The 23,888-nt window shown below is 42.1% G+C and overlaps 1 protein-coding gene across 2 annotated transcripts in view; it reads right to left on the bottom strand.

Moving 5' to 3' along the window:
• Window positions 1-23,888, bottom strand: part of RTF1 (RTF1 homolog, Paf1/RNA polymerase II complex component) — a 51,216-nt gene that overhangs the window by 22,468 nt on the left and 4,860 nt on the right. For both annotated transcript variants that reach the window (XM_032417431.1, XM_032417432.1), the window contains exons 2-4: window positions 14,933-15,043; window positions 1,794-1,941; window positions 822-1,026 (exon numbers count right to left, since the gene is read on the bottom strand). In XM_032417431.1, the coding sequence (XP_032273322.1) occupies window positions 822-1,026; window positions 1,794-1,941; window positions 14,933-15,043 (464 nt within the window). The remainder of the gene's footprint in view (window positions 1-821; window positions 1,027-1,793; window positions 1,942-14,932; window positions 15,044-23,888) is intronic.

The following is a 23,888-nucleotide window of genomic DNA, read 5'->3' as shown; positions in this document are numbered from 1 at the left end:
TTCTCCCTCCCCCACTCCCCCTGCTTGTGTTCCTTCTCTCGCTGTGTCTCTCTCTGTCAAATAAAATACAATCTTTAAAAAAAAAAGAATCTCGTTAAGCTCGCCACTGTTCATACAAATTTTAAGCCATCCTTAACTATCTGGCAACTCCAGCACAGTTTCTTCAGTCCTGTTTGTCCCAACATAGGTAACCTTGAAAGCATTTATAATCAAAACAAATGTCTATTACTTGCTGCTGACTGAAAGTCAGACATTCTTGTCCAGGATAACTAACTATAATTAATATGGTCTCCAAAAGGGACAAACAGATTTCCAAATGAAATGGAACTAACTGTGGTCAGAGAAAATTCTATTTTTCTTTCATGTTATTAGTTAGGTAGAAAAGGCTCCTAGTTCTGAGGACTATTTTATTTCTAGAGACAACAAACACGTTTATTTTTACTGTGAAATTATGTTATGAGATAAGGAAGAACTCATGATCCCAGGGTCCTGGGATTGAGCCCTACATCGGGCTCCTTGCTCAGTGCGGAGTCTACTTGTCCCTCTCCCTCTACCTGCCGCTCCCCCTGCCTGTGCTCTCTCTTTCAAACAAATAAATAAAATCTTAAAAAAAAAAAAGAAAGGAAAAAAAATACTGAAGCAGCTTTTGACTATCAAAAGGCAATTTAACATTTGAGTTTTCAAAAAAAAAAAAATACAAAAACTATGCTGGAAGGATAGTCAGATACTTATCTCAGAGATTATGAGAAGTTCTAAGTCCTGAATTCTGGGAAGACAGGGCTCCAAATATGAGTTTTATTATTAAGGAATTACAACCTTACCTTTTTTTCAACACCTCCCTCTTCTCTATGCGGTTGAACAGTTCTTGTTCTCTCTCCTTCTCTGTCATCTGCTCCAGACGGGCCCGGTCTTCCTCATCGCCCATGAGGTCTTCTCCATAGCCATCATGGAACTCCTCATCTTCTGAGGAAGAGTCTGAATCTGAACTGGAGGAGGAGCTGTTGCTGTCAGAATCCGACACCTCACCTACAACAAGGCCCAAACACAAGATTAGCCTATGCTACAGAGGACTGAGGCCACAGAGATGACCCCACGGTGTTGATAATCACTGCCACCCCCCCTTTTATTGAAGTAAGCTCTATGCCCAATATGGGGCCTAAATTCATGACTCTGAGATCAAGACCTGAGCTGAGATCAAGAGTCGGAGGTTCAACTGACTGAGCCACCCAGGTGCTCCTAAGACTCATAATTCTTAAGTAAATCAGTTATCACCATGAAGGTTGAAAAATGGCGATTTTCAATAATTTCTTCTATATTTATTAGTTGGCATTTAAAATATTCAATGTTTTAATGAGTCATTACACTGGTGAATTCTCAATGGAACTGGATCTTGATAGGATAAAGGGTGATGGAAAAAGGCAGTATACATTACAAATGAGTATTAAGTTAAACTAGCAATTTAGTAAGAATTTACTTAACTCAATTTGAGCTAACATTCACAGGCAATGTGCTTAAAACCAGGTTTGGCCAATTCTATACAGGCCAGTTTGCACATAAATGTTATTTCTTAAAAGAAATGTAAGGTGTATCATTCTAGTCCCGGAACAAGTTCACTTTCATTCCAGTGTCAGCAAAAGTTCTGGAACTGGTTTCAAAATAAGAACATTTTTTCACTGAGTTTTGTATCTGGTTCAAGGATTTTCCTCCTCAGCCAGACCATGCATGTGTAACCAAGAAAAAGGAAAGAGAATACACTCAGGGTAAAGTGAGTTGAGACTCTAATGCACGCTCACCTTCCTCAGGGGCTGAGCTCTCAGCAGAGCTGTCTTTATCCGAACTGCCTGAGGAAGCAGTTTTGTTGGCTTGTTTCTTCATGGTTCCTTTCTTCTCTATTTTTCTGGCCTTGCCTTTCTTCTTATTTTTATTGCTCCCAAATGTCCACTACAAGGAGAAAAGAAAAAGGAAAACTAAAACAAGGACTTTATTGGGAAAAGCTGGAAGAGTCAAGAGTCGAGTCTCTGATATTCATCAAAATGATGACAGGAGTCTTTACTGCTTTCAACCCAAAACAAATATACTGTATACGAAGAAAGATGGATTTTTTTCCAAACCTTGCTTAAAACTTTTTAAGTTCCAGTTTGCAATTTCTTAGAGATGGTAGATAATGGATATAACAAAGATAAAATTTAAATAATGTACTTTTTATCACAACAGAAAAACAAAGATATGAACCTTACAACAAGTCAACTGAGCTAACTCAGTTGGTACAGAACATAGCTTCTAATGTTTCTTGTGACATAAAGGGCAGGCATGGCTAGAGGTTGGTATGACTGGGTTTCAATACACAGAGGAAGGTTTAGTTCTGGAGTGGGTCCCAGGAAGGCAGGGAATAAAGCTTGTTAGCAGGAGAAAGCTGCAGAAAGCACAGGGAGAAAGGATGAAGGCCAATCCCTGGCACGGATGGTAGCACTGGTACCAACCGCAAGGAGGCAGAGAGTAAACTATATTATTAAATATATATACGTGTGTGCATCTTTTTTTTTTTAAATCTGCGTATCTAACACTACAACATAATGTTTAAATTGGATCATAAACAGGAGATCCTAAAGACATAAGAAGCTTGCAATCTGGGTTAACAAATAACAGGCAGGCAATACACAGTCACCTCAAGGCCAATAAAATTGTCTCCATCAAGCACTTTAATTATAAAAATGAAAGACTATATGGTTGTTTTAAAAATTCATAAGAACTATTTGGTTAGGGGCGCCTGGGTGGCTCAGATGTTAAGCGTCTGCCTTCGGCTCAGGTCATGATCCCAGGGTCCTGGGATCTAGCCCCGCATCGGGCTCCCTGCTCCGCGGGAAGCCTGCTTCTCCCTCTCCCACTCCCCCTGCTTGTGTTCCCTCTCTCGATGTATCTATCTCTGTCAAATGAATAAATAAAATCTTAAAAAAACCCCCACAACTATTTGGTTATATTGGGGTGCCTGGGTAGTGCAGTGGGTTAAGCACCCAACTCTTAGTTTCGGCTCAGGTTATGATCGCAGGGTTGTGAGATCGAGCCCTGTGTTGGGCTCCACCCAGCACAGAGGCAGCTTAAGCCTCTTTCTCTTTCTCCCTCTCCCTCTGCCCCTCAACCCCCTCAAATAAATAAATAAAGCTTAAAAAAAAAAAAAGACTGTTAAAAACTATTTGGTTATATTAAACCATACCTCATTTGATAGTTTAACTTGCCAATTTTAGGAGGATGATTTTAGGGGAAAAATACTTTACTTGGGAGCTTTATTTTATGTACCACAAAAAATAATCATTTTTCTAGCATCACATTGAATTATAGATCTAGTATTAACAGAAAATTTCTACATCTACTATTTAACAAAAGTATAAAGTCTTTGTTACTCCTATAATGTGACTGTAAATTGATTTCCTACCTCACAATAGTTAAGATCAGAAGTAAATTTATTTTGGGGGTATTTTTGGGGGGTGGTGGAGGGGTAGTTCTGGTGGAGTTTCCATCTTAGAAAGGTCGTTATGAGCTATTCTTTTTTTTTTTTAAAGATTTTATTTATTTATTTGAGAGAGAGAGAACGAGAGACAGAGAGCATGAGAGGCAGGAGGGTCAGAGGGAGAAGCAGACTCCCCGCCGAGCAGGGAGCCTGATGTGGGACTCGATCCCGGGACTCCAGGACCATGACCCGAGCCGAAGGCAGTCGCTTAACCAACTGAGCCACCCAGGCGCCCCGTTATGAGCTATTCTTAAAAGCCCACAGTCTGCCAGATTAAAGTACTGAAAAATCAAAGAATTAAAATCCCTTTCACATTTTAATTTACTGTTATTTTTTTTAAAAATTTGAGAGAGAGAAAAAGTGAGAGGAGAGTGTGCACATGTGCACACACATGAGCAGGGGGAGGGGCAGAGAGAGAGAGAGAGATAAGCAGACTCCCTGCTAAGTGGGGAGCCTGATGCGGGGCTCGATCCCAGGACCCTGAGATCATGACCTGAGCTGAAACCAAGAGTCGGACGCTTAACCAACTAAGCCACCCAGCCACCCCTACTCTTGGTTATTTTAACTGCCACTTATTTTTGTACTTATGAGCTAGGAAGAAGGGAAAAGTGAAAAAAAAAGTCACATGTTCAAGAATGATATATTAAATGAGTAAAGAGCAACTTTTCTTTATTAAGTGAATTTACCCCTCAAACTTTAACATTTCAACACCTAGATTATTATTTAGTAAGAAATCCCAATGCTTCTCCTCTAAAGCCTACTTTTTTTTTTTTTTTAAAGATTTTATTTATTTATTTGACAGAGAGAGAGATAGCGAGAGCAGGAACACAAGCAGGGGTAGTGGGAGAGGGAGAAGCAGGCTTCCCGCGGAGTAGGGAGCCCGATGGGGGGCTCGATCCCAGGACACCGGGATCATGACCTGAGCCGAAGGCAGACACTTAACAACTGATCTACCCAGGCGCCCCTAAAGCCTACTTTTCAACCATTTCAAACTTTAATCACTCAAGGAAGATAATTTTTAGGTCAGTTTGAAAGAATCCAAAAGAGGCCAATGGGTTCAGTATCTTAGTCAACTGAGCTAAAATGTATCAACTTCCCATGCTGACAATACACGTATTTCTACAGGCAATAATATATAAAACACCTTTTGTATGGGCTTTGGTTACGAGAAATAGCACAACTACACACATAATAAGTAGTCAATAGTTACTGGTTGGTTATGAAACCTCTTCCAAACAGTGAGTCTTGGCCCTTGGTACTTCTACCAATGGGAATATGAAGAGGCCAAGAGGGTAAAGATTGAGCTACCAGGGTCACATGTGTGTTAAGAGTGGCTAGGTCTATTTCTGCCTACAGGTTGCAGTTTCTCATGTGCAACAGAGTCAATTCTGAACTCCCCAGAAGGGGAAAAAAGTTTCTATGAGAGCAAAAAAGGTGAATGTTAAATCAGGTCACACAGGTGAGTCGAATTCAGGATGTGCCAGGAAGCTACTTGGCTTCCTTATCCTTCCCCCTCTATCTGCTTCGATCTGCCACTGCCTGAGCCTAGCAGCTGTCCCTCATTTGCAGTCTCTGCTATTTATCCCTTGGGGGAGAAGGAGGAAAGATAAGAGTAAAAATGGAAGAAAATAAAATGTTTTGACTTCACAAGGGCTTTCCTGGCTAAATCTGAGTGGGAAGGGAACCTCATTTTTTTCCTTCTAGCAATTTCAAAAGAAATGAGACAATAAAACCACCTTCATCTCCCATGACACTGACTCAATAGGGTCTGTCATGCCACTGACAACCAGCGTCACATATATGTGACAGGGCTTTAGGGGAATTGTACGTACATGACTTTACTTTAAAATACAAAATCTTGGGGCACCTGGGTGGCTCAGTCGATTAAGTGACTGACTCGATTCCGTCTCAGGTCATCATCTCAGGATTGTGAGATTGAGTCCTGCAATAGACTCCAAAAGACTCCGTGCTCAGCAGGGAGGCTGCTGGAGATTCTCCACCCCTCCCCTGGCTCATGCTCTCTCTCTCTAAAATAAAAATATATAAGTAAATCTTTTAGAAAGTAAAAAAGTAAAAAATACGAATTCTTATGAATATGCCTTTCAGTACTGAGAAGCTGGATTAAGCTGTTTGTATATTTACTTTCTAAAAAAGTATCTTATTTTTGATATAACTAAAAATCGAATTTTAAAAACAATATATGCTCATTATATCAATCTTTGAAAACATACGAAAGTATTTTTAAAGTTTAAAAAAAAATCACTTGGGGATGCTGGGTGGCACAGATGGTTAAGCGTCCGACTCTTGGTTTCGGCTCAGGTGGTGATCTCAGGGTCGTGAGATCAGGCCCCATGACAGACTCCATGCTCAGCGCAGTCTACTTGAGATTCTCTCTCCCTCTGCCCCTCCTGCTCATGCTCTCTCTCTAAAATAAATAAATCTTAAAAAAAATTACTTGTATTTCACTACCCAAAGATAAATAATCACTTAAAATGTGGGGGCCAGTCTATTATTTATGTATTATTATTTAATATACAGAAAGACACTCAAATGAGTTCCAATCATCTTCCAAAGATTTTTTTTTTCCCCTGGAAAATAGATCACATTTGTTTTTTGTTTATTTTATTCTATTTTGATTCCAGTATAGTTAACATACAGTGTTATATTAGTCGCAGATCACATTTGTCATATTTGACTTTTACTCCCATAAACTACAGGTTCCTGAATGTTTTTGGTCTAAGCACCTATTTGAAATATTTGTCCCGCATCTCTTCTCCCAAGATCACAGTCTCTGATAAACCATAAAGGACAGGGTCAAAGCTTATGGCAGGTAACCCGTGAGATCAGGACCTGAGCTGAAACCAAGACCAAGAGCCAGGCGCTTCATCGACTGCGCCACCCAGGCGCCCCTGACTGGCATTTTAAAATGTGTTCTGGGAACCGTGACTCTACTGAAAGGCAGGCTCTGCTGTGACCGTGGATGTGGCACACGGAAGGCAAGGATGAAAAGGTAAGTGCCTGCTGATGGGCATCTGAGTGCAAAGGCCAGAGCATCCCCAGTGAGAGCTGCTCAAAAACAATGTGGGAAAGGGCAAGGATGCGTTGCCAGTCAGGAGCGTCACACACGTGACTTCCTGTTCGCCCGGGCCTTCTATGCGGAGGCAGGCCCACACTCCCCATCAGGGAAGCGTCATGTAGACAAGCAGCTAAGAAAACCTCAAACAGAGACTGGAAAGAAGATGCGTTCTTCACTACTGAATTAAAATGAGCACTCTGACTCTCGCTGATGTAACAGATCCTATAAAGGGCAGCATGATCTAATGATACAAGGAGGGTTAGTATCACACAACCCTGTACCAGCTTTAGTGTGTGGGGGTGGTGTAGGCCGGGCCTACTCTGGGAAGCAGCTGACAGACCGGAGGAACACGGGGTGGCAAGTGGTTGTTCTGGACTTGGGTAGTATTGAGATGCAGGATTTTGAACATCCTGAGGCAGAAACTTCAAGATTTCAGAAAGGTTATTTCTAATGGGCAAGGAAGATCATATTCGAGGTCTCAGGATCCAGAGTAGAAACCACAGCAGGGCAATTACTCTGAAATGAATTTACAAGTAAAATGAAATACATCGAAGTTAGTAGTGTTCAAGAACAGCTGGGCTAGTGATAAACCACGCTGGGATCAGGGGTTAAAAGAACTGGAATACAGCCCAAGCCCTTCACCTGAGAGTGTTACCTTATCTGTAAAGTAGGAATAATAATACTACCTTGACCACCTATCAGGGTAGTTTGAGACTCAAAGGAGACAGAATAGAAGTACACAGAGCACATCAGAAACCATGAAGTTCTATATAAAGGCAGGATATTCTTTATGATGGGAAAAGGAAATCAGAACTTCTATTAGCCTGTTTTAATACCATTTCTGAAATAGGGGAGTCCAGACGATCTCTATGACCCCTCGGATTTTTTTTTTTTAAGATTTTATTTATTTGAGAGAGAGAATGAGAGAGAGAGAGCACATGAGAGTGGGGGGGTCAGAGGGAGAAGTAGACTCCCCGCCGAGCAGGGAGCCTGATGCGGGACTTGATCCTGGGACTCCAGGATCATGACCTGAGCCGAAGGTAGTTGCTTAACCAACTGAGCCACCCAGGCGCCCGACCCCTTGGATTTCTAAAGTTGTAGGATTCTTCATGAAGTGGTATACTAAGTCGAAGCAACTATCAAAAGGATTCTGTAGTCATCATTCTAGACCTTAACAGTGGCGAGCAAAGAGGTATGTGGGGAGGACATGGTTCCTGATTATGTTTTTTTCTTTTTTTTTTTAAAAGATTTTTTTTTTTTTTTAGAGAGAGAAAGAGAGAGAGAGAGAGAGCGCACAAGAGGGGGGAGGGTCAGAGGGAGAAGCAGACTCTCCGCTAAGCAGGGAGCCCGATGTGGGACTCAATCCCGGGACTCCAGGATCATGACCCGAGCCGAAGGCAGTCGCCCAACTGAGCCACCCAGGCGCCCCTGATTATGTTTTTTCCCCTGAAGGTAGAAAACGGTCAGCGGAGTTGAAGAGTAAATGCAATTTAACAGAATATTAAAGAGTATGAAGGATAGCTAAAGAACATGAAGGGTAGCTCAGCTTTCTTTTTCCTTCTACTGTGTAATTAGAGTACAAAAGATACTACTGTATTCTGTAATCAGACAATCACATATATTTAACTGGAAAACACACAGAATCCCTACATTCAGTCATAAAAACTTGCAGCCTGATTATGGAGACAAAAACAGAAGTGAAACAGCAGTCATACAAAAAAAATGTAAAAGATAATCAGTACCTCCATTCCACTGCTTGGTGGAAGTGTCAGAATGTAAACAAGTTTGAGCAAGTGGTCCACGAAAATCACTTCGTTTTTTTCCAAATTCTTATGATGAGATTTTATGGTGTCTAGATAAATGAGGTGCTACTGTATGGTTATCTACATAGCCAAGAACCAAGATGTTAAAAAAAAAAAAAAAAAAGGCTTGTAAGCAATCCACATAGCTGTTGCTAAAATCAAGTACTAATGCAGAGTATTCTGACCTAAACTGTAGCGGGTCACCTGGGTTCCTGACCCCCGAGATCAGATGCAGGAAGTTGGGAGTAGAAAGACTACCAAAAGAGGAGAACAATGGCCACTTCTTACAAACATTCACAGAGGAGAAAGGTGTAAAATGCGCTACACACAGCTCAATATTCTGGAAGTCCTTATTTCACAATACAAGAACTGCCATTCATAATCATGACTAAATCAGCAAGAAAAACAACCATATATAATAATATCTATCAAAAAATTTTCCAACTATAATGATTTTCTGGATTTTCAAAGATTTAGTTTCAGTACTGGGGTAATTCATCTACGTGTAACATCTTGTTCCAGAGGTATGGTGTGTATGGAAACTCCACTAAACCAATATACACACGGGGAAATACTAGCTTAGCAGGGAAGACCTTTCTTGAGAGCTTGTGCTAATTAAGTATTATCTGTATGGTAAAGCAATCACAAAATGCTCTTGGATATCTAGGTTGACTTCCTGGAGAAGTTGTTACTAAATGAATTCATAAGTTGTATCATTTTCAAAATGTTCTATTAATAAAAATACTGGAACCAGCAAGAGATAACAGAGTGGGAATAGGAGCACAAATAGATCCAAATGAGAGAATCTGAAAGATCAGATAAGAAAAAAAGAGAAGGAAGAAGCCTCAGAAAGAAAGTAGAACGAAATGAAATGGGGGAAAAGCAAGAGGAGAGCAAAGTCTTCAAAGAGGCAAGTGGAAAGAAAAAACAGGTGTGACAAGTACTGAACTACAGGGCTGGGCCAAATGCTTTTATTTCTCAAAAATGCTGCAAACAAGACTATACATGAAACTTTAAAAAATAACTCTCGCTTAGGCAGAGGGTTTTAGAAGATAATTCAGCTGTTTCCTTACTTTGTCTAATGTAGTTTTATTCAATTCTGAACAATAAAAAAAGGGTTTTGGTTTTTCAATGTGATTTTTACTAATAACAAGTAAGGAAATCAGGGCTTCCTTCTTATCTAGCTGTAGCTGTTTCTATGAAATCCACCATGTTTTTTGTGGGTTTTTTTTTATGATTTTTATTTTTAATTAATTAATTATTTTAAAAAGATTTTATTTATTTGAAAGAGAGCATGGGGGCGCCTGGGTGGCTCAGTCATCAGGCGTCTGCCTTTGGCTCAGGTCATGATCCCAGGGTCCTGGAATCAAGCCCCATGTAGGGCTCCCTGCTCCATGGGAAGCCTGCTTCTCCCTCTCCCACTCCCCCTGCTTGTGCTCCCTCTCTTGCTGTGTCTCTCTCTGTCAAATAAATAAATAAAACCTTAAAAAAGAAAGAAAGAAAGAAAGAAAGAGAGCATGAGTGGGGGGGAGATGGAGCAGACTCCCCGCTGAGCAGGGAGCTGACATGGGGCTTGATCCCAAAACCCTGAGATCATGACCCGAGCTGAAGGCAGACACTCAACCAACTGAGCCACCCAGGTGCCCCAAGATTTTTATCTTTAAGTAATCTCTAAATCCAATGTAGGGCTTGAACTCACAACCCCAAGATCAAGAGTCACACGCTCCAACTGAGCAGCCAGGCGCATGATCCACCATGTTTTTTTTTTTGAAGATTTTTATTTATTTATTTATTTGACAGAGAGAGAGAGAGAGGGAGAGAGGGAACACAAGCAGGGGGGAGTGGGAGAGGGAGAAGCAGACTTCCCGCCGAGCAGGGAGCCCGATGCGGGGCTCGATCCCAGGACCCTGGGACCATGACCTGAGCTGAAGGCAGACGCTTAACCGACTGAGTCACCCAGGCGCCCCTCCACCATGTTTTTGAAAAGGATTCTGGGGGTGCCTGGGTGGCACAGTCGGTTAGGCATCCAACTCTTGATTTCAGCTCAGGTCATGATCTCGCAGTCATGACATCAAGCCCAGTGTAGGGCTCCGCACTCGGTAGGGAGTCTGCTTGAGATTCTCTCTCCCTCCCTTTGGTCCTCCCCAGCCCCCACCCCCACCCCCCCCCCGCTAAAAAATAAAATCTTAAAAAAAAAAAAAAAAAAGGATTCTGAACTATTTGATTTAGGACTCTCTTCTTTCTAACAAATGGACATTTTTGTTTGGGCCTTTTTTTTTTTTTTTTAAATCCCATCGTGTGAATGAGTGGTTGCTAGCTCTCTCCTCCTCCCTGTTATTTTTCCTCCCTATCACTCCTGTTTGTACCCTTGGTGGTGTTTTGCCTATCAAATGCTTTCAGGGACAGGAAGTGACAGCACCAAAATGCCACACCATGGTCTTATGACCTACCACTGAAGTGTGCTTTCCAATTTCCCAGGCTTGGGTAATGTAAGCCTTACAGAAAGAGTCCTGCATCTTATTTTCACATGTGTCCCAAGATATCATTGAGAATAATCTCTTCACCAAACATAATACACAAGTATATTCTCTTTCATTAAATTTAGGTTTTCCTCCCTGCAAAGATACTACATACGAAATATCTACTATTCCTTCCCTACTTGAACCTTACCTTTATGTCCAATGTACCAGTTTTTTCTGCATAGGAAATGTCTATTAACTTCTCTCTATTCCCCTCTTCTACTGCCCCTGATTAATTAGCTAGATACCTTCTGGCTCTAAACTTAGGGCATGTCTACCCTTTTAACAAACCACCCATTAGCTTTCTAACTCAGTTGTTCTTTTTTTTTTTTTAAAGATTTGATTTATTTATTTGAGAGAGAGAATGAGATAGAGAGAGCATGAGAGGGGGGAGGGTCGGAGGGAGAGGCAGACTCCCTGCTGAGCAGGGAACCCGATGCGGGACTCGATCCCGGGACTCCAGGATCATGACCTGAGCCGAAGGCAGTTGCTTAACCAACTTAGCCACCCAGGCACCCTAACTCAGTTGTTCCTGACCAGTTTTCTGTTCTAGCAAATCTGAAGGGACCGACATACTTCTACCAGTATTCATGGCTTACTAATAACAATGAACAATAAAAGAGTGGAAGGGGAGAAGGGCTGGGAGGTGTATTTAAAAAAAAACTCCAGAGTAGCTTCTGGAACAGAAGTTAGATCATAGACTCTACCTAACTGAGAACTGCAACTTGAACAACCAAATTCCAAAAAGGCTATGTTGTAGCTCATACGGATATAAGCGCCACAGCAGGAATCAGAAGACATAGTAAATTACTTCAGTATGTGGTTTTTACCTACAGCGATGTATGAACATCACGAGAGAGGGAAAAAAAGCAAAAGCCTCTGCCTCAAACTTCACATTCTAAGGATCTTGCAGAAGTCCCCTACCTACCTTAGAGTATCTTTAAGGCAGCCAAAAATCTGAGTTCAGAGTAATACCACTGAGTTCTCCAGTAGTTGGCAGGATTTTTTTTTTTTTTAAGATTTTTAAAAAATTTATTTATTTGCCAGATAAAGAGAGCAAAGAGAGCATGAGAGCACAAGCAGGGGGAGCAGCAGGCAGAGGGAGAAGTAGCCTCTGCACTGAGCAGGGAGCCCGATGCGGTACTCGATCCCAGGACCCTGGGATCATGACCTGAGCTGAAGGCAGATGCTTGACCGACTGGCCGGCCACCCAGGCGTCCCGAGGATTTAAAAAAAAAATATTTTAATCTTTCTGGACAGTTTAACTGTCCAAGTTAATGAAATATGCACCCTAACTTTGAGGTCATCTGTGCTAAGCTAGTAGCCTGGGCCAAAATGCAAACCAAAGAGGCACCTTTCAGAATGACCGTGTTATAGAGGCTGCTATTCCGAGTGGGGGTGGGGGGAAGGCGACTGGAGTAGAGCCTGGGACCTGGAGGCAGCAGCAAGAGCAAAGAACCTCGTGGGGGAAAGTTACTCAAAGTCTCAGGGAGCAGGGTGCCGCTTGTCTGTCAGCTTGTTCTCCAACAAGCGCATAAGCAGTTGGGTTGCATTCTAAGGTGAGGACATTTAGACTTGGTTAAGTAGCTGTGAGTGACACAGGGAACTGTAAGCTGTAAAAGCTTTTAGAAACGCTGGATCTACTCCAGTACAAGTTTTGGACTCCTCTAATGCTAGGAGGTTGACACATACTCGGCCCTTCTGGTAGAAGCAGCTAAAAAGGATAAAGGGACTCCCTACAGTGACTGCATACCTAGGACTTTGATCTAATGACAGGACTATGGAGAACCAAATACTTCAAAGGATAGTTATTGCTTGTATCTTAAGGAATTGCAAAGACCATAACCATGTTACAGGGTATTCCGGACGGAACACAGATTCAAACTTCTCAGATATTAGGGGGGAACCCACAGAAGCTGACTTTTGAAACATGAAAAATAAAAGTAGTTCATGTAGGAATGGTGGGAAAGGGAATTATTTCAACATTTTCCTGTACTGTCTACGCATTTTTTTTAAGAAAAACAAAAAAGCAAAAAATTGCTTCACAGAGCCTACTGCTTTTCTAACAGACTGAGTTATTTTATCAATTTGAGAGGAATTATAGTTCCTCCAGTTAGTTAATATAGTATATTAAAAATAAACAAAAGAAAAAAACCCACATTTTCACTACCTCTTGCTATGGAAAGCAATTTTAGATTAAATTATTTAAGATTAAGAGAACTTCACTACAGTCAATCAGAATATAATCACTCCTAATTTGCATATGCAGGGCACTGGTAAATATTATTCTAGATGTTAATTAAATTTCATTATAATAAAAACATTTTTTTACTTTAGTGGAACTTTATTTTTTTTTATTTTTTTATTTTTTTAGTGGAACTTTAAAACAAAATAAATACACTGTTAAAAATATTTTCCTAGGGGCACCTGTGTGGTTCAGTTGGTTAAGTGTCTGACTCGATCTCAGCTTGGGTCTTGATCTCAGGGTTGGTGAGTTCAAGCCCCGAGGGGGACTCCTCTATCTATCTAATCTCTCTATCTCTCTATCTCTCTCTCTATCTCTCTATCTATCTATCTATCTATCTATTCCCACCCCACTCCCAAAGACTGCAGGGTATGAGCTTCAACAGAAAGGTGGTATCTGGCCTCTCTCCAAGAAATTACTAAAGGAAAAAAAGTATTTTAAATCAAATGAGGAACTCGTAGGAGGGCTTCAAAGACCTTCCCCTCATCCCTCTCTTCCATTAAGGTTCTAGATCTTTTACAACCTTGTTTGGTGGTGGGCAGTTTGGGAAAGTCACCTTGGTTTAAACAATGAACAGCTGAATATTCCTCCTTAAAAATTACCACCATTGGGGCGCCTGGGTGGCTCAGTCGTTAAGCGTCTGCCTTCGGCTCAAGTCCTGATCCCAGGGTCCTGGGATCGAGCCCCATATCAGGCTCCCTGCTCACCGGAAGCCTGCTTCTCCCTCTCTCACTCCCCCTGCTTGTGTTCCCTCTCTCGCTGTCTCTGTCAAATAAATAAATAAAAACCTTTAATTAAAAAAAAAAAAATTATCACCATCACCCTGAGGCTGTTGATTCAATCTATCCAAAGAAAGCCTCTTGTCTTGCTAAAGTATCTCCCACTAACATACGGCATTCTTTTTTTTTTTTTAATATTTTATTTATTTTTTAAGCCATACCCAATGTGGGGGGGGCTTCAACTCAGGACCCTAAGATCAAGAGTTGCATGCTCCACTGACTGAGTCAGCCAGGCACCTGAACATATGGCATTCTCTCTCTTTTTTTTTTTAAGATTTTATTTATTTATTTGACAGGGCCACAGCGAGAGAGGGAACACAAGCAGGGGGAGTGGGAGAGGGAGAAGCAGGCTTCCCGCCCAGCAGGGAGCCCGATGCGGGGCTCGATCCCAGGACCCTGGGATCATGACCTGAGCAGAAGGCAGACGGTTAACGACTGAGCCACCCAGGTGCCCTCTCTCTTTTATTTTTAAGATTTCTTTATTTATTTGAGAGAGTACTTGCACATGAGTGGGGGGAGGGGCAGAGGGAGAGAATCTTCATGCAGACCCCTTGCTGAGCACAGAGCCCAACAGTGGGCTCGATCTCACAGCCCTGAGATCATGACCTGAGCTGAAATCAAGAGTCCGATGCTTAACTGACTGAGCCACCCAGGAGCCCCCAGAATTTCTTTTCTAACATGAGAGTGGAATGAAAACAATGACAAAAAATAGATAAAATAAAGAGATGAAGACTAACAGGTTGTGCCTCTTCTTTTGCAACAGGGCTGGAAACAAGCCACTAAACGATGACCGCAAGTGCCCTGCAGAGGGGCCCACTAGGTAACTGACAGCACAAGGACACATGACAATTCGAGAGCTTTCCTTACACAATTTTCTTTCCCTAAGAAGTTCTGGTAGATCTTAGGCAGAATGGTCTCTGTTTAAGGAAAAGAGGCTGTCAGGAGTCACCACCTCAGGGCCCTCAAATACCACGCAGTCCCTGGGGCCGAGCCCCTCCACACCCACCTCGTCATCACTGTTGGATGTCTCAGAGTCTGAGGAGGCTGCAGGCTGACTCACAGGCGGCTCCTTCTCCTCAGAGTCACTTCGCTTCCGCTTTGCCAGGGACAAGAGCTCCTAACAGGGCAGAAGTAGACACATGAGTTTGGTTCAACGGAGAAAAAACATTCAAGAATAGCCAAATGCCCACCTTCCCTAGGTCTCTTCCACCTCTTTGTGCTTTCAATTCAAAGTTGTCATCATGGGCACTTTTATCACACGAAAAGACTGACTGCCAGTATTCCTAAGCACTAAAGACAAAATCTGTCCCTTTCTTCTTAATGGGAAATGTATGTCTGAAATGCAAAAATGACTAGAAAACTGAACTGGAGGTTACTCCCAAACTGTCACCATTTCCTCTATAAGCTACACAAGTACTGATTCTTAGGAATTGATATGAGAACCATATTTTCAAAGGTAATCTGCTCACTGTTCTAACTGGTATAGCTAACTAATACTCCAAGCATCCTCTTATTGTAGTCATGGAAAAACTGGATTTGTGGGATTGCTCTGAATAAGCTGACAAACTACAAGTTTCTAAGATAATTTTTTTTTCAGTGGGCTCCACACCCAACAAGGAGCCCAGAGCGGGGCTTGAACTCCTGACCCTGAGATCAAGACCTGAGCTGAGATCAAGAGTCAGATGCTTAACCAACTGAGCCACCCAGGCGCCCTTCTAAGATCATCTTTTATTTTGAATGCTTGAACCAGGGGGTAAAATAAGTCTATTTTTGGTGTTTAATCCAGAGCCTGACAACAAGCAGTAAGTGTTCTGGCATCCACATCAGTATCCTAATTTGACAACCCAAATGTTCCCATTCACCACCTCTGCTTTGTCCTGGTGATTTATGACAGATTACAGGGGGAGGGATGTGCCAGTAAGTGTCATGGCTAGAACCAGAATTTGCTTTCACATGGTTCCTCTCTCCTGTTACTTCTCACCAACTCAGTCCAGTCACTCAAACATGCAACAAAAGGAAACTTCTCTGGTTCTTACCCTCTATAGTATCAGCACCAGTCCAAAATTATACTGTACTTACTAGGCACCAAGTACTTTTCTAAGTATCTAACACTTAATCTTCAGGACAACCTGAAGGTAAGTATTGTCTTCATCCCCATTTGAAGATAAAGAAACTAAGCAGCAGAAAAGGTTAGAAACTTACTCAGGGTAACACAGCTAGTACATGATAGAGCCAGAATGCAAGCCAGGGCAGACAGACCCTACCTCGTAATTCAGTCATGGTTTACCAGTCTAAAACATTTTTCCCTTCTGCCAAAAAAGACAAAAATACAACTAATAAATACTAGTAGTATTATTTCTTGATGATGATGGTGCTATACAATTATAAGTCAAGTGCCAAGATGGATTTTAAAATAATAGACTTGCTACAAAGTATCTGTTTTCTTCTTCCAGTCTCTTTCTATTTTAGGTGTATACTCCCCTGGCCAGAATGAGAAAATGACCTTCTCAGATTAACAGCTGACCCGCTCTCTTCCTTCATAAGTAGTCATGAAATGTTACTCTTCTCATTTCATTGAAGAGAGGTACCACACCAACTTCCTGAAAAGGCTGAAGATCATAAGAACACTACTTTTTCATTCCAAAATAGAAACTCCTATTGACCAATGCAAATTACAGCAATAAGTATGTGTGTTTACTGTCTTTTAAAAACCTGAGGGGGCACCTGGCTGGCTTAGTTGGTGGAGCATGCCTCTTGATCTTGGGGTTGTGCGTTTGAGCCCCCCATTGGGTATAGAGATTACTTAAAAATAAAATCTTAAAAAACAAAAACAAAAACAGGGGCACCTGGGTGGCTCAGTCAGTTATGCATCTGGCTTTAGCTGAGATTATGATCTTGGGTCCCGGGCTTGAGCCCTGCAATAGGCTCTGTGCTCAGTGGAGAGTTTGCTTGTCCTTCTCCCTTTGCCCCTCCCTCCACTCAGGTGCGTGCACACTCTCTCTCTCGCTGATATATGAAATCTTTAAAAAATAAATAAATGGGGATGCCTGGGTGGCTCAGCTGGTTAAGCGGCTGCCTTCGGCTCAGGTCATGATCCTAAGGTCCTGGGATCAAGTCCCGCATGGGGCTCCTTGCTCAGCAGGGAGCCTGCTTTTCCCTCTGCCTGCCACTCCCCCTGCTTGTGCTCACTCGCTTGCTCTCTCTCTCTCTGGTTAAAAAATAAAAATAAATAAAATTAAAAATAAATAAAATTGAAGAAAAAAAACCCAAGGTGTAACTTACATATAGTACATTTTATCCTTTCTTATGCATAAATTCTAAGAATTCGACAAATACATACAGTTTAACTATTCCCACAATCAAGATATAGGACAGTTCTATCATCCCCACAAATATTGCTGTAATTTGCATTTGATCAAGAGGAGTTACTGTCTTGGTATAAAAAAAAGTAGAGTGTTCTTACGATCTTTAGCCTTTTCAGGAAGGTAGTGCTCTTTATATCCTTCCCTCCATCCTTCAACAACCATAGATCTGTTGTAGAATATCACATAAATAGAACCGTATAGTATGCAGCGTTTTGAGTCTGGCTTTTTAGCATAATGCATTTGAGATTCATCCATGCTGCAGCACATATTGGTAGTTTGTTCCTTTTTATTGTTAAGTAGTATTCCATTGTGTGGATATACCACACTTTACCACTTGAAAAACACTTGGGTTGTTTCCATTTGGAGGCAATTACATGTTCATACACAGGTTTTTGTGTACATGTAAGATTTTTTTTTTTTAAAGATTTATTTTAGGGGCGCCTGGGTGACTCAGTTGGTTAAGCATCTGACTCTTGATTTCAGCTCAGGTCATGATCTCCAGGTCCTGGGATTGAGCCCGCATCAAGCCTCCTGCTCAGGCAGGAGTCTTTTTTTTTTTTTAAGTATTTTATTTATTTATTTAATTGACAGAGAGAGAGAGACACACAGCGAGAGAGGGAACACAAGCAGGGGGAGTGGGAGAGGGAGAAGCAGGCTTCCCGCCGAGCAGGGAACCCGATGCGGGGCTCGATTCCAGGACCCTGGGATCATGACCTGAGCCGAAGGCAGTCGCTTAACCAATTGGGCCACCCAGGCGCTCAGGGGGGAGTCTGCTTCACCTTTTCCCTCTCTCTCTGCCCCTCCCTGCTGCTCGTGGCTCTCTCTCCCAAATAAATTTTTTAAAAATCTTAAAAAAAAAAAAAGAAAAGATTTGAGAGAGAGTGCATGTGGGCGAGATAGCGCGAGTGGGAGGGGGGTGGCCAGAGGGAGAAGGAGAGAAAATCCTCATCCCTGCTAAGTGTGGAGCCCAATGTTGGGCTTGATCCCAGGACCCTGAGATCATGACCTGAGCCAAAATTGAGTCAGATGCTTAACTGACTGAGCCACCCAGGTACCCCTAAATGTAAGTTTTTATTTCACTTGGGTAAATACCTAGAAGTGGGATTGCTGGGTTACCTGGTAACTGGCATACAGCCTTTACTATTATCTTTTTCCCCATATTACCTTAATGCGAATTTTATAAAATTTAGAAAGATTTCTGGCAAGTAATCTCTTTCCTGACCCTTTGAGGTCCACAAATGCACTAGAAATCTGTTTTAATACCAACTCATTATAACAGGGGTTTAGATAACTATCAATCAAATCCTACCCTGAAACATCACTATTATTAGTAGACATTCATTAAAAGTTACTATAACTGAAGTGTTAAAATGTTAAAACTGCCTTCTTGCTAAAGTTCCACTCTATACTAAAAACCTAACAATGGCTCTCCTTTATCAACAAACAACTGCATCTGACAGACACAGTCCCTCTTCTCCTATGACATAAATACCATATTAACAATAGTATGGTGACAGCAAAGACCTTCTTAATAGTGTGATATATACCCTTTCCACAAGTTAAGATTTGTACAGGAAGTTACTGGGGGAACGCGTGGCAAGGTTACTCTTTATAGTTTAGTCCCCTAGTCTACTGAGGGCTCAAGAGTACAGCTAAGCAGACCAAGGTGCAACAGAAAGGTCTTTCCAACATGCACAGGTGAAGAGACCATCAGATTTACTACCTGTAGCGGTGACTGATCCAACACCTGGACTTGAAAAAGCCAATCTAAAACTAATTCATGCACAGGGTGTAGGTCCATCTGCAGCTCTCTCCTAACAGCTGGATTCAACTGTACCATGCTGGTTGAGACGATCCTGTGTGTCCAGTGGTTCTCTCTCACCACTGTCCCCGTATTTCATCTCATCCAGTGAACACCTTCCCTACTTATCTTGGTATTTGTCTAAGGGAATGGCAGTCGGGGGTGACAGCATGGTATATCAAATTTAAGATGAACTAAAGATCTGGTTAAATCAAGGCCAGTGCCCAACATACTACAGGTATGGCTGTGTAGGACACAGCTGGCTTCTAGAGCAGTTTCATTAACATTGCTTAAAAGCCTTATTTAACGTTAAACTGGACTGCCAAAACTCAGACCCTAAAATAAAGCAAATCTAACTGCACTTATGTAATGATTGTTAAAATAGCATTTTTCTGGTTAAGATTAGAATTCTAATCCCATCAACACGTGAAGACTCATAAACCTTAGGATTTAATCCTCCCCCCCTTCACAGTATACATTTTGTGATGTCATGTCAGGATCAATTGGTAATAAAGCAACTTAGCTCCCTCTCACTTAAAGGAAATTAAATCTCATCTCTTTAATCAAACCTCCATGATCACATGAAAGTGGGATACATATTCTAGACCCCAGAAATGAGACTAAAAGCCCATATGGGTAGGCCCTAGGGGTTTCTATGGCTAATTAGTATGCTGAGGTCTTTTTCCCTTATTCATTCCACAAATATAAGTACTGTAAATAATTACTACCAGCTAGCGTGACCAAACATCTTGGTTTGCTCAGGACTGTCCTGGTTTTAGCACTGAAAGTCCTGAATTCTAGGAAACTCCTCAGTTCCAGGCAAACCAGGACAGATGGTCACCCTACTACCAGCACCTATGATGTACCACCGAGCCCTGGGTAGACAGTCATGAAAAAAGGATACATAGTCCTTGACCTCATGGAATTTAAAACTGAGTGAGGGAGAGACAATAAACAGAAACAACTCATTATATCTCCTGATAAGTGCTAAGAAGGAAGTGAATCAAGTGAATGGGGAATAGATCTGTGATAGGGTGATCTGTGGGGGCTTCTCGGAGACAACGGCATTTAGGCTGAGACTAGAAACTCAGGAGGAAAGAGAGGTGCAGTTTTCTGGACAGAAATCTCCAGATGGAATAGCTAAGGGCCTGAACTGGCAAGACCTTGGCTTGGTCAAAGAACTGAAGAAGAACTGGAAAAAAAAAAAAAAAAGAACTGAAGAAGAACCGTGACTGGAGCTTAGCAGGCAAGGGGGAGAAAAGAGTAAGGTTGGTTAGAGGTAAGAAGAAACGAGTTCATTCCAGGGTTTACAAAGCAAGACCAGGAGCAGCCATTCTTATTTGAAGGCAATGGGAAGTCATCAAATGGTTTTAGGTGGAGTAACCATCCCCAGAGGATTTTTTTAAAGAGCACTCTGACTGACAGAGGAACAGACCAGAGGGGCCAGAGTGGAAGTGCAGGAAGGAGTCAGAAGGAAACCTCAGCAATGTCATCAGAGTGGATGGTGACCTGGACATGGGAAGTAGACACAGGGACAAAGAGAAGAGGGAGAACTAGAGAGATAATGAGGAAAGAGTAGTAATTCACATAGGTTTAAATTTGATATGTTGGGGTACCTGGATGGCTCAGTCAGTTAAGTGTCTGACTCTTGATTTGGGCTCAGGTCATGATCTTAGGGTTGTGAGACTGAGCCCTGCGTGGGGCTCCACACTGGGCATGGGGCCTGCTTAAGATTCTCCCTCTCCCTCTGCCCTTCCCCATCTCTCTCTCTTTCTCTCCCTTTCCTTTCCTCCCTCCCCCTCTAGAAAAGAAAAGAAACAGATTTGAGATGTTAATTCCTATTCTTTCTTTCATATCAAAACTATAGGTAGAGGAACAGGATTCCAATGATGGACACTTGACTACCTTTCAAGAGTAAGGAATGGAGCCATTGGGTGTATGTATGTTTTTGGGACAGAGAGGTATTTGTTTTGCTGGAACTGTTTCAACAAGCATCTACTATTTTTATTTTTTAATGTTTTAGGAAAGATTTATTTATTTATTTGAGAGAGAGAGACACAGCACGCACACGTGCGTGCCCAAGTGGGAGGAGGGGCAGAGGGAGAGAGAGGGAGAAAAGCAGACTCCCTGCTGAGTGTGGAGCCTGATGTGGGGCTTGGTCCCAGGACCCTGAGATCATGACCTGAGCTGAAATTAAGAGTCGGATGCTTCGGGATCCCTGGGTGGCTCAATCGGTTAAGCATCTGCCTTCGGCTCAGGTCATGATCCCAGGGTCCTGGGATCGAGTCCCGCATCAGGCTCCTTGCTCAGGGGGGGCCTGCTTCTTACTCTCCCTCTGCTGCTCCCCCTGCTTGTGTTCTCACATGCTCTCTCTCTCTGGCAAATAAATAAATAAAATCTTAAAAAAAAAAAAAAAAAGAAGAATTGGATGCTTAACTGACTGAGCCACCCAGGTGCCCCCCTACTATTTTTATTGAAAGAAAATAAATCCAAACAATGAACATATATACAAAAACCTTTCGGAGTTAATTCCAAAGCGGCAGTATAAAATCCTTTATATTTCAGATGATTGGCACTAAATGTGGCAACTTCCCCTTCAAATTTCCAGCCAAGTAATTATAATTGTAGATAAAATACTGAGTTGTAAAAATGCCCACAATGTTACAAAATTGACAAAATCATTTTTCAACCCATTCAAAACAAAAGGTACAGAAAATTAAAAAAAATTCTACTATTGTTACTTGTTTTTACTTGGTTTCCTTTTCTAATATACTTTCTAACTAATATACATTTCTTCTACACTTTAAAGAAGGGTTATCAGTATTACAGTAGAGGGGCTGAAGTAAGAACTTCCAAATTGACGCTTTTATCTCTGAGTAATCCTGCTGTAACCAGAAAAGTCAGAAAACTTTCCACCATGGATATGCCAAGTAGCATTTGCATATTGAACAAGATTAAGTGCTTACTCTGTGTCAGGCATTATTTTTTTTCTCTCTCTCTTTTTTTAAACGATTTTATTTATTTATTCCAGAGAGAGAGAGAGAGAGAGAGAGTGTGCAAGTGAGCAGGGGGAAGAGCAGAGGGACAGGGACAAGCGGACTCCACACTGAGTGCAGAGCCCAATGTAGGGCTGGATCTCAGGACCCTGAGACCATGACCTAAGCTGAAGCCAAGAGTCGGATGCTCAACCAACTGAGCCACCCACGCGCCCCAGGCAGGCATTATTTTCAACTACCTACTTGACGTCACCACTGAGATCTCTCACGGACAACTTTAAACTCTTCACCTTTAAATCTGATCTTCCTCTGCGTTCCCCATCTCATGCCAGGACTTCCTCTTCCTCACCCCCAACATCCAATCAATCATCAAGTCCTCTCTTTATCCTGAATATTCTGTCCAATCAAATCTACTTCTGTTGTCTCTGTGAGTACCATACCAGTCCAAGTCAGGCATTCATTCAGCAAACATTGACGGGGTACCTGCCGCATACCATCCCCTAGGGTGCAGGGATAGTACAGTGAACAAACAGCCTGGCCTTCCCGGAGCTTCCATTCTAGTGGAACTTATGCTTTCCACCATCTCTCACCTGGACTCCTCTCTCTGCCACCTAACTGGTGTCCCTTCTCCAGATTACTCTCCATGTAATAGCCTAAGCAAACTTTTTTTTTTTGAGAGAGAGAGTGCACACGCAAGAGAGAGCACAAGCAGGGGGAGCAGCAGAGGGAGAGGGAGAGCTGAGCAGGGAGCCTGATGTGGAGCTCGATCCCTGGACCCTGAGATCATGACCTGAGCTGAAGGCAGACGCTTAACCGACTGAGCCACCCAGGCGTCCCCTAAGCAAACTTTTTAAAAAACAAATGTGAACACCTCTTCAAGCTTAAAATCCTTCAGTGGTTTCTCATTACCCTCAGAATCAAGTTCAAAGTCCCTTAACATTGCCAACATGGCCCTACCAATAACTTTAAAACTTCTTTTTAACCCCAGCCCACAGTAAGATCAATTCTACCTCATAAGCCAGTATACATGTATATGTATATATGCAAAATACAGGTTACAGAAAACAATACTCCTTTTTACTAAGTCTGACACATAATGTTTTCTTTCTTTTTTAAAATTTTTTTAAAGTAATCACTACACCCAACATGGGGCTCAAACTTACAACCCCAAGATCAAAAGTCACATGCTCTACCGACCGAGCCAGCCAGGCACCCCTGATGTTTTCTATTTGGTTCAATTTCATTTTCATTTTTAATGCTGGTTGTGATTCACTAAACTGACTTTTCCATCTTCAAAGGGTCCAAACAGGGACTACTGCAGCTTCCTTTGTACCTTCTCTCTCCAACTTGTTATATTCCAGTCACTGTGTGTTTCTTTCAGTTTCATTAGGGTGCTAGGTCCTTCCTGCCCCAATGCTTTTGAGCATGCTGGTCCCTCAACCATGAACACTCAACACGTCTCTGTACTCTTCAGTCTCCTAATCTTTTCCTTAACACATATTCCAAGTCCGTTTAAGTGTTACTCCCTCCAGGGTAGTCTAGGGCCACTTGTCACAATCTCACAGTATCCTTGCTCTTCCCTCACAGCCTCTAGTGAAACTGTGAGGAAATGACTCTCTGGGCAATGCCTGCCCCACACTCAACCCCCTCCTGTCTCCTCTAATCTTGAAAGTGGAAACTGCTTCCATTTTGTTCACCCAATAGTCTCAGTGCCTAACACTGTCTAACACATTTGTTGAAAGATAATCTCTGCCCTTGGGGAACTTACAGTCTAGGAAGGGAGCAATAAGTACACCAATA

Source organism: Phoca vitulina, unplaced genomic scaffold (genome assembly GCF_004348235.1).
Source record: "Phoca vitulina isolate PV1807 unplaced genomic scaffold, GSC_HSeal_1.0 scaffold20, whole genome shotgun sequence".
Taxonomy (NCBI): domain Eukaryota; kingdom Metazoa; phylum Chordata; class Mammalia; order Carnivora; family Phocidae; genus Phoca; species Phoca vitulina.
This window is presented reverse-complemented; position numbering and strand designations above follow the sequence as displayed.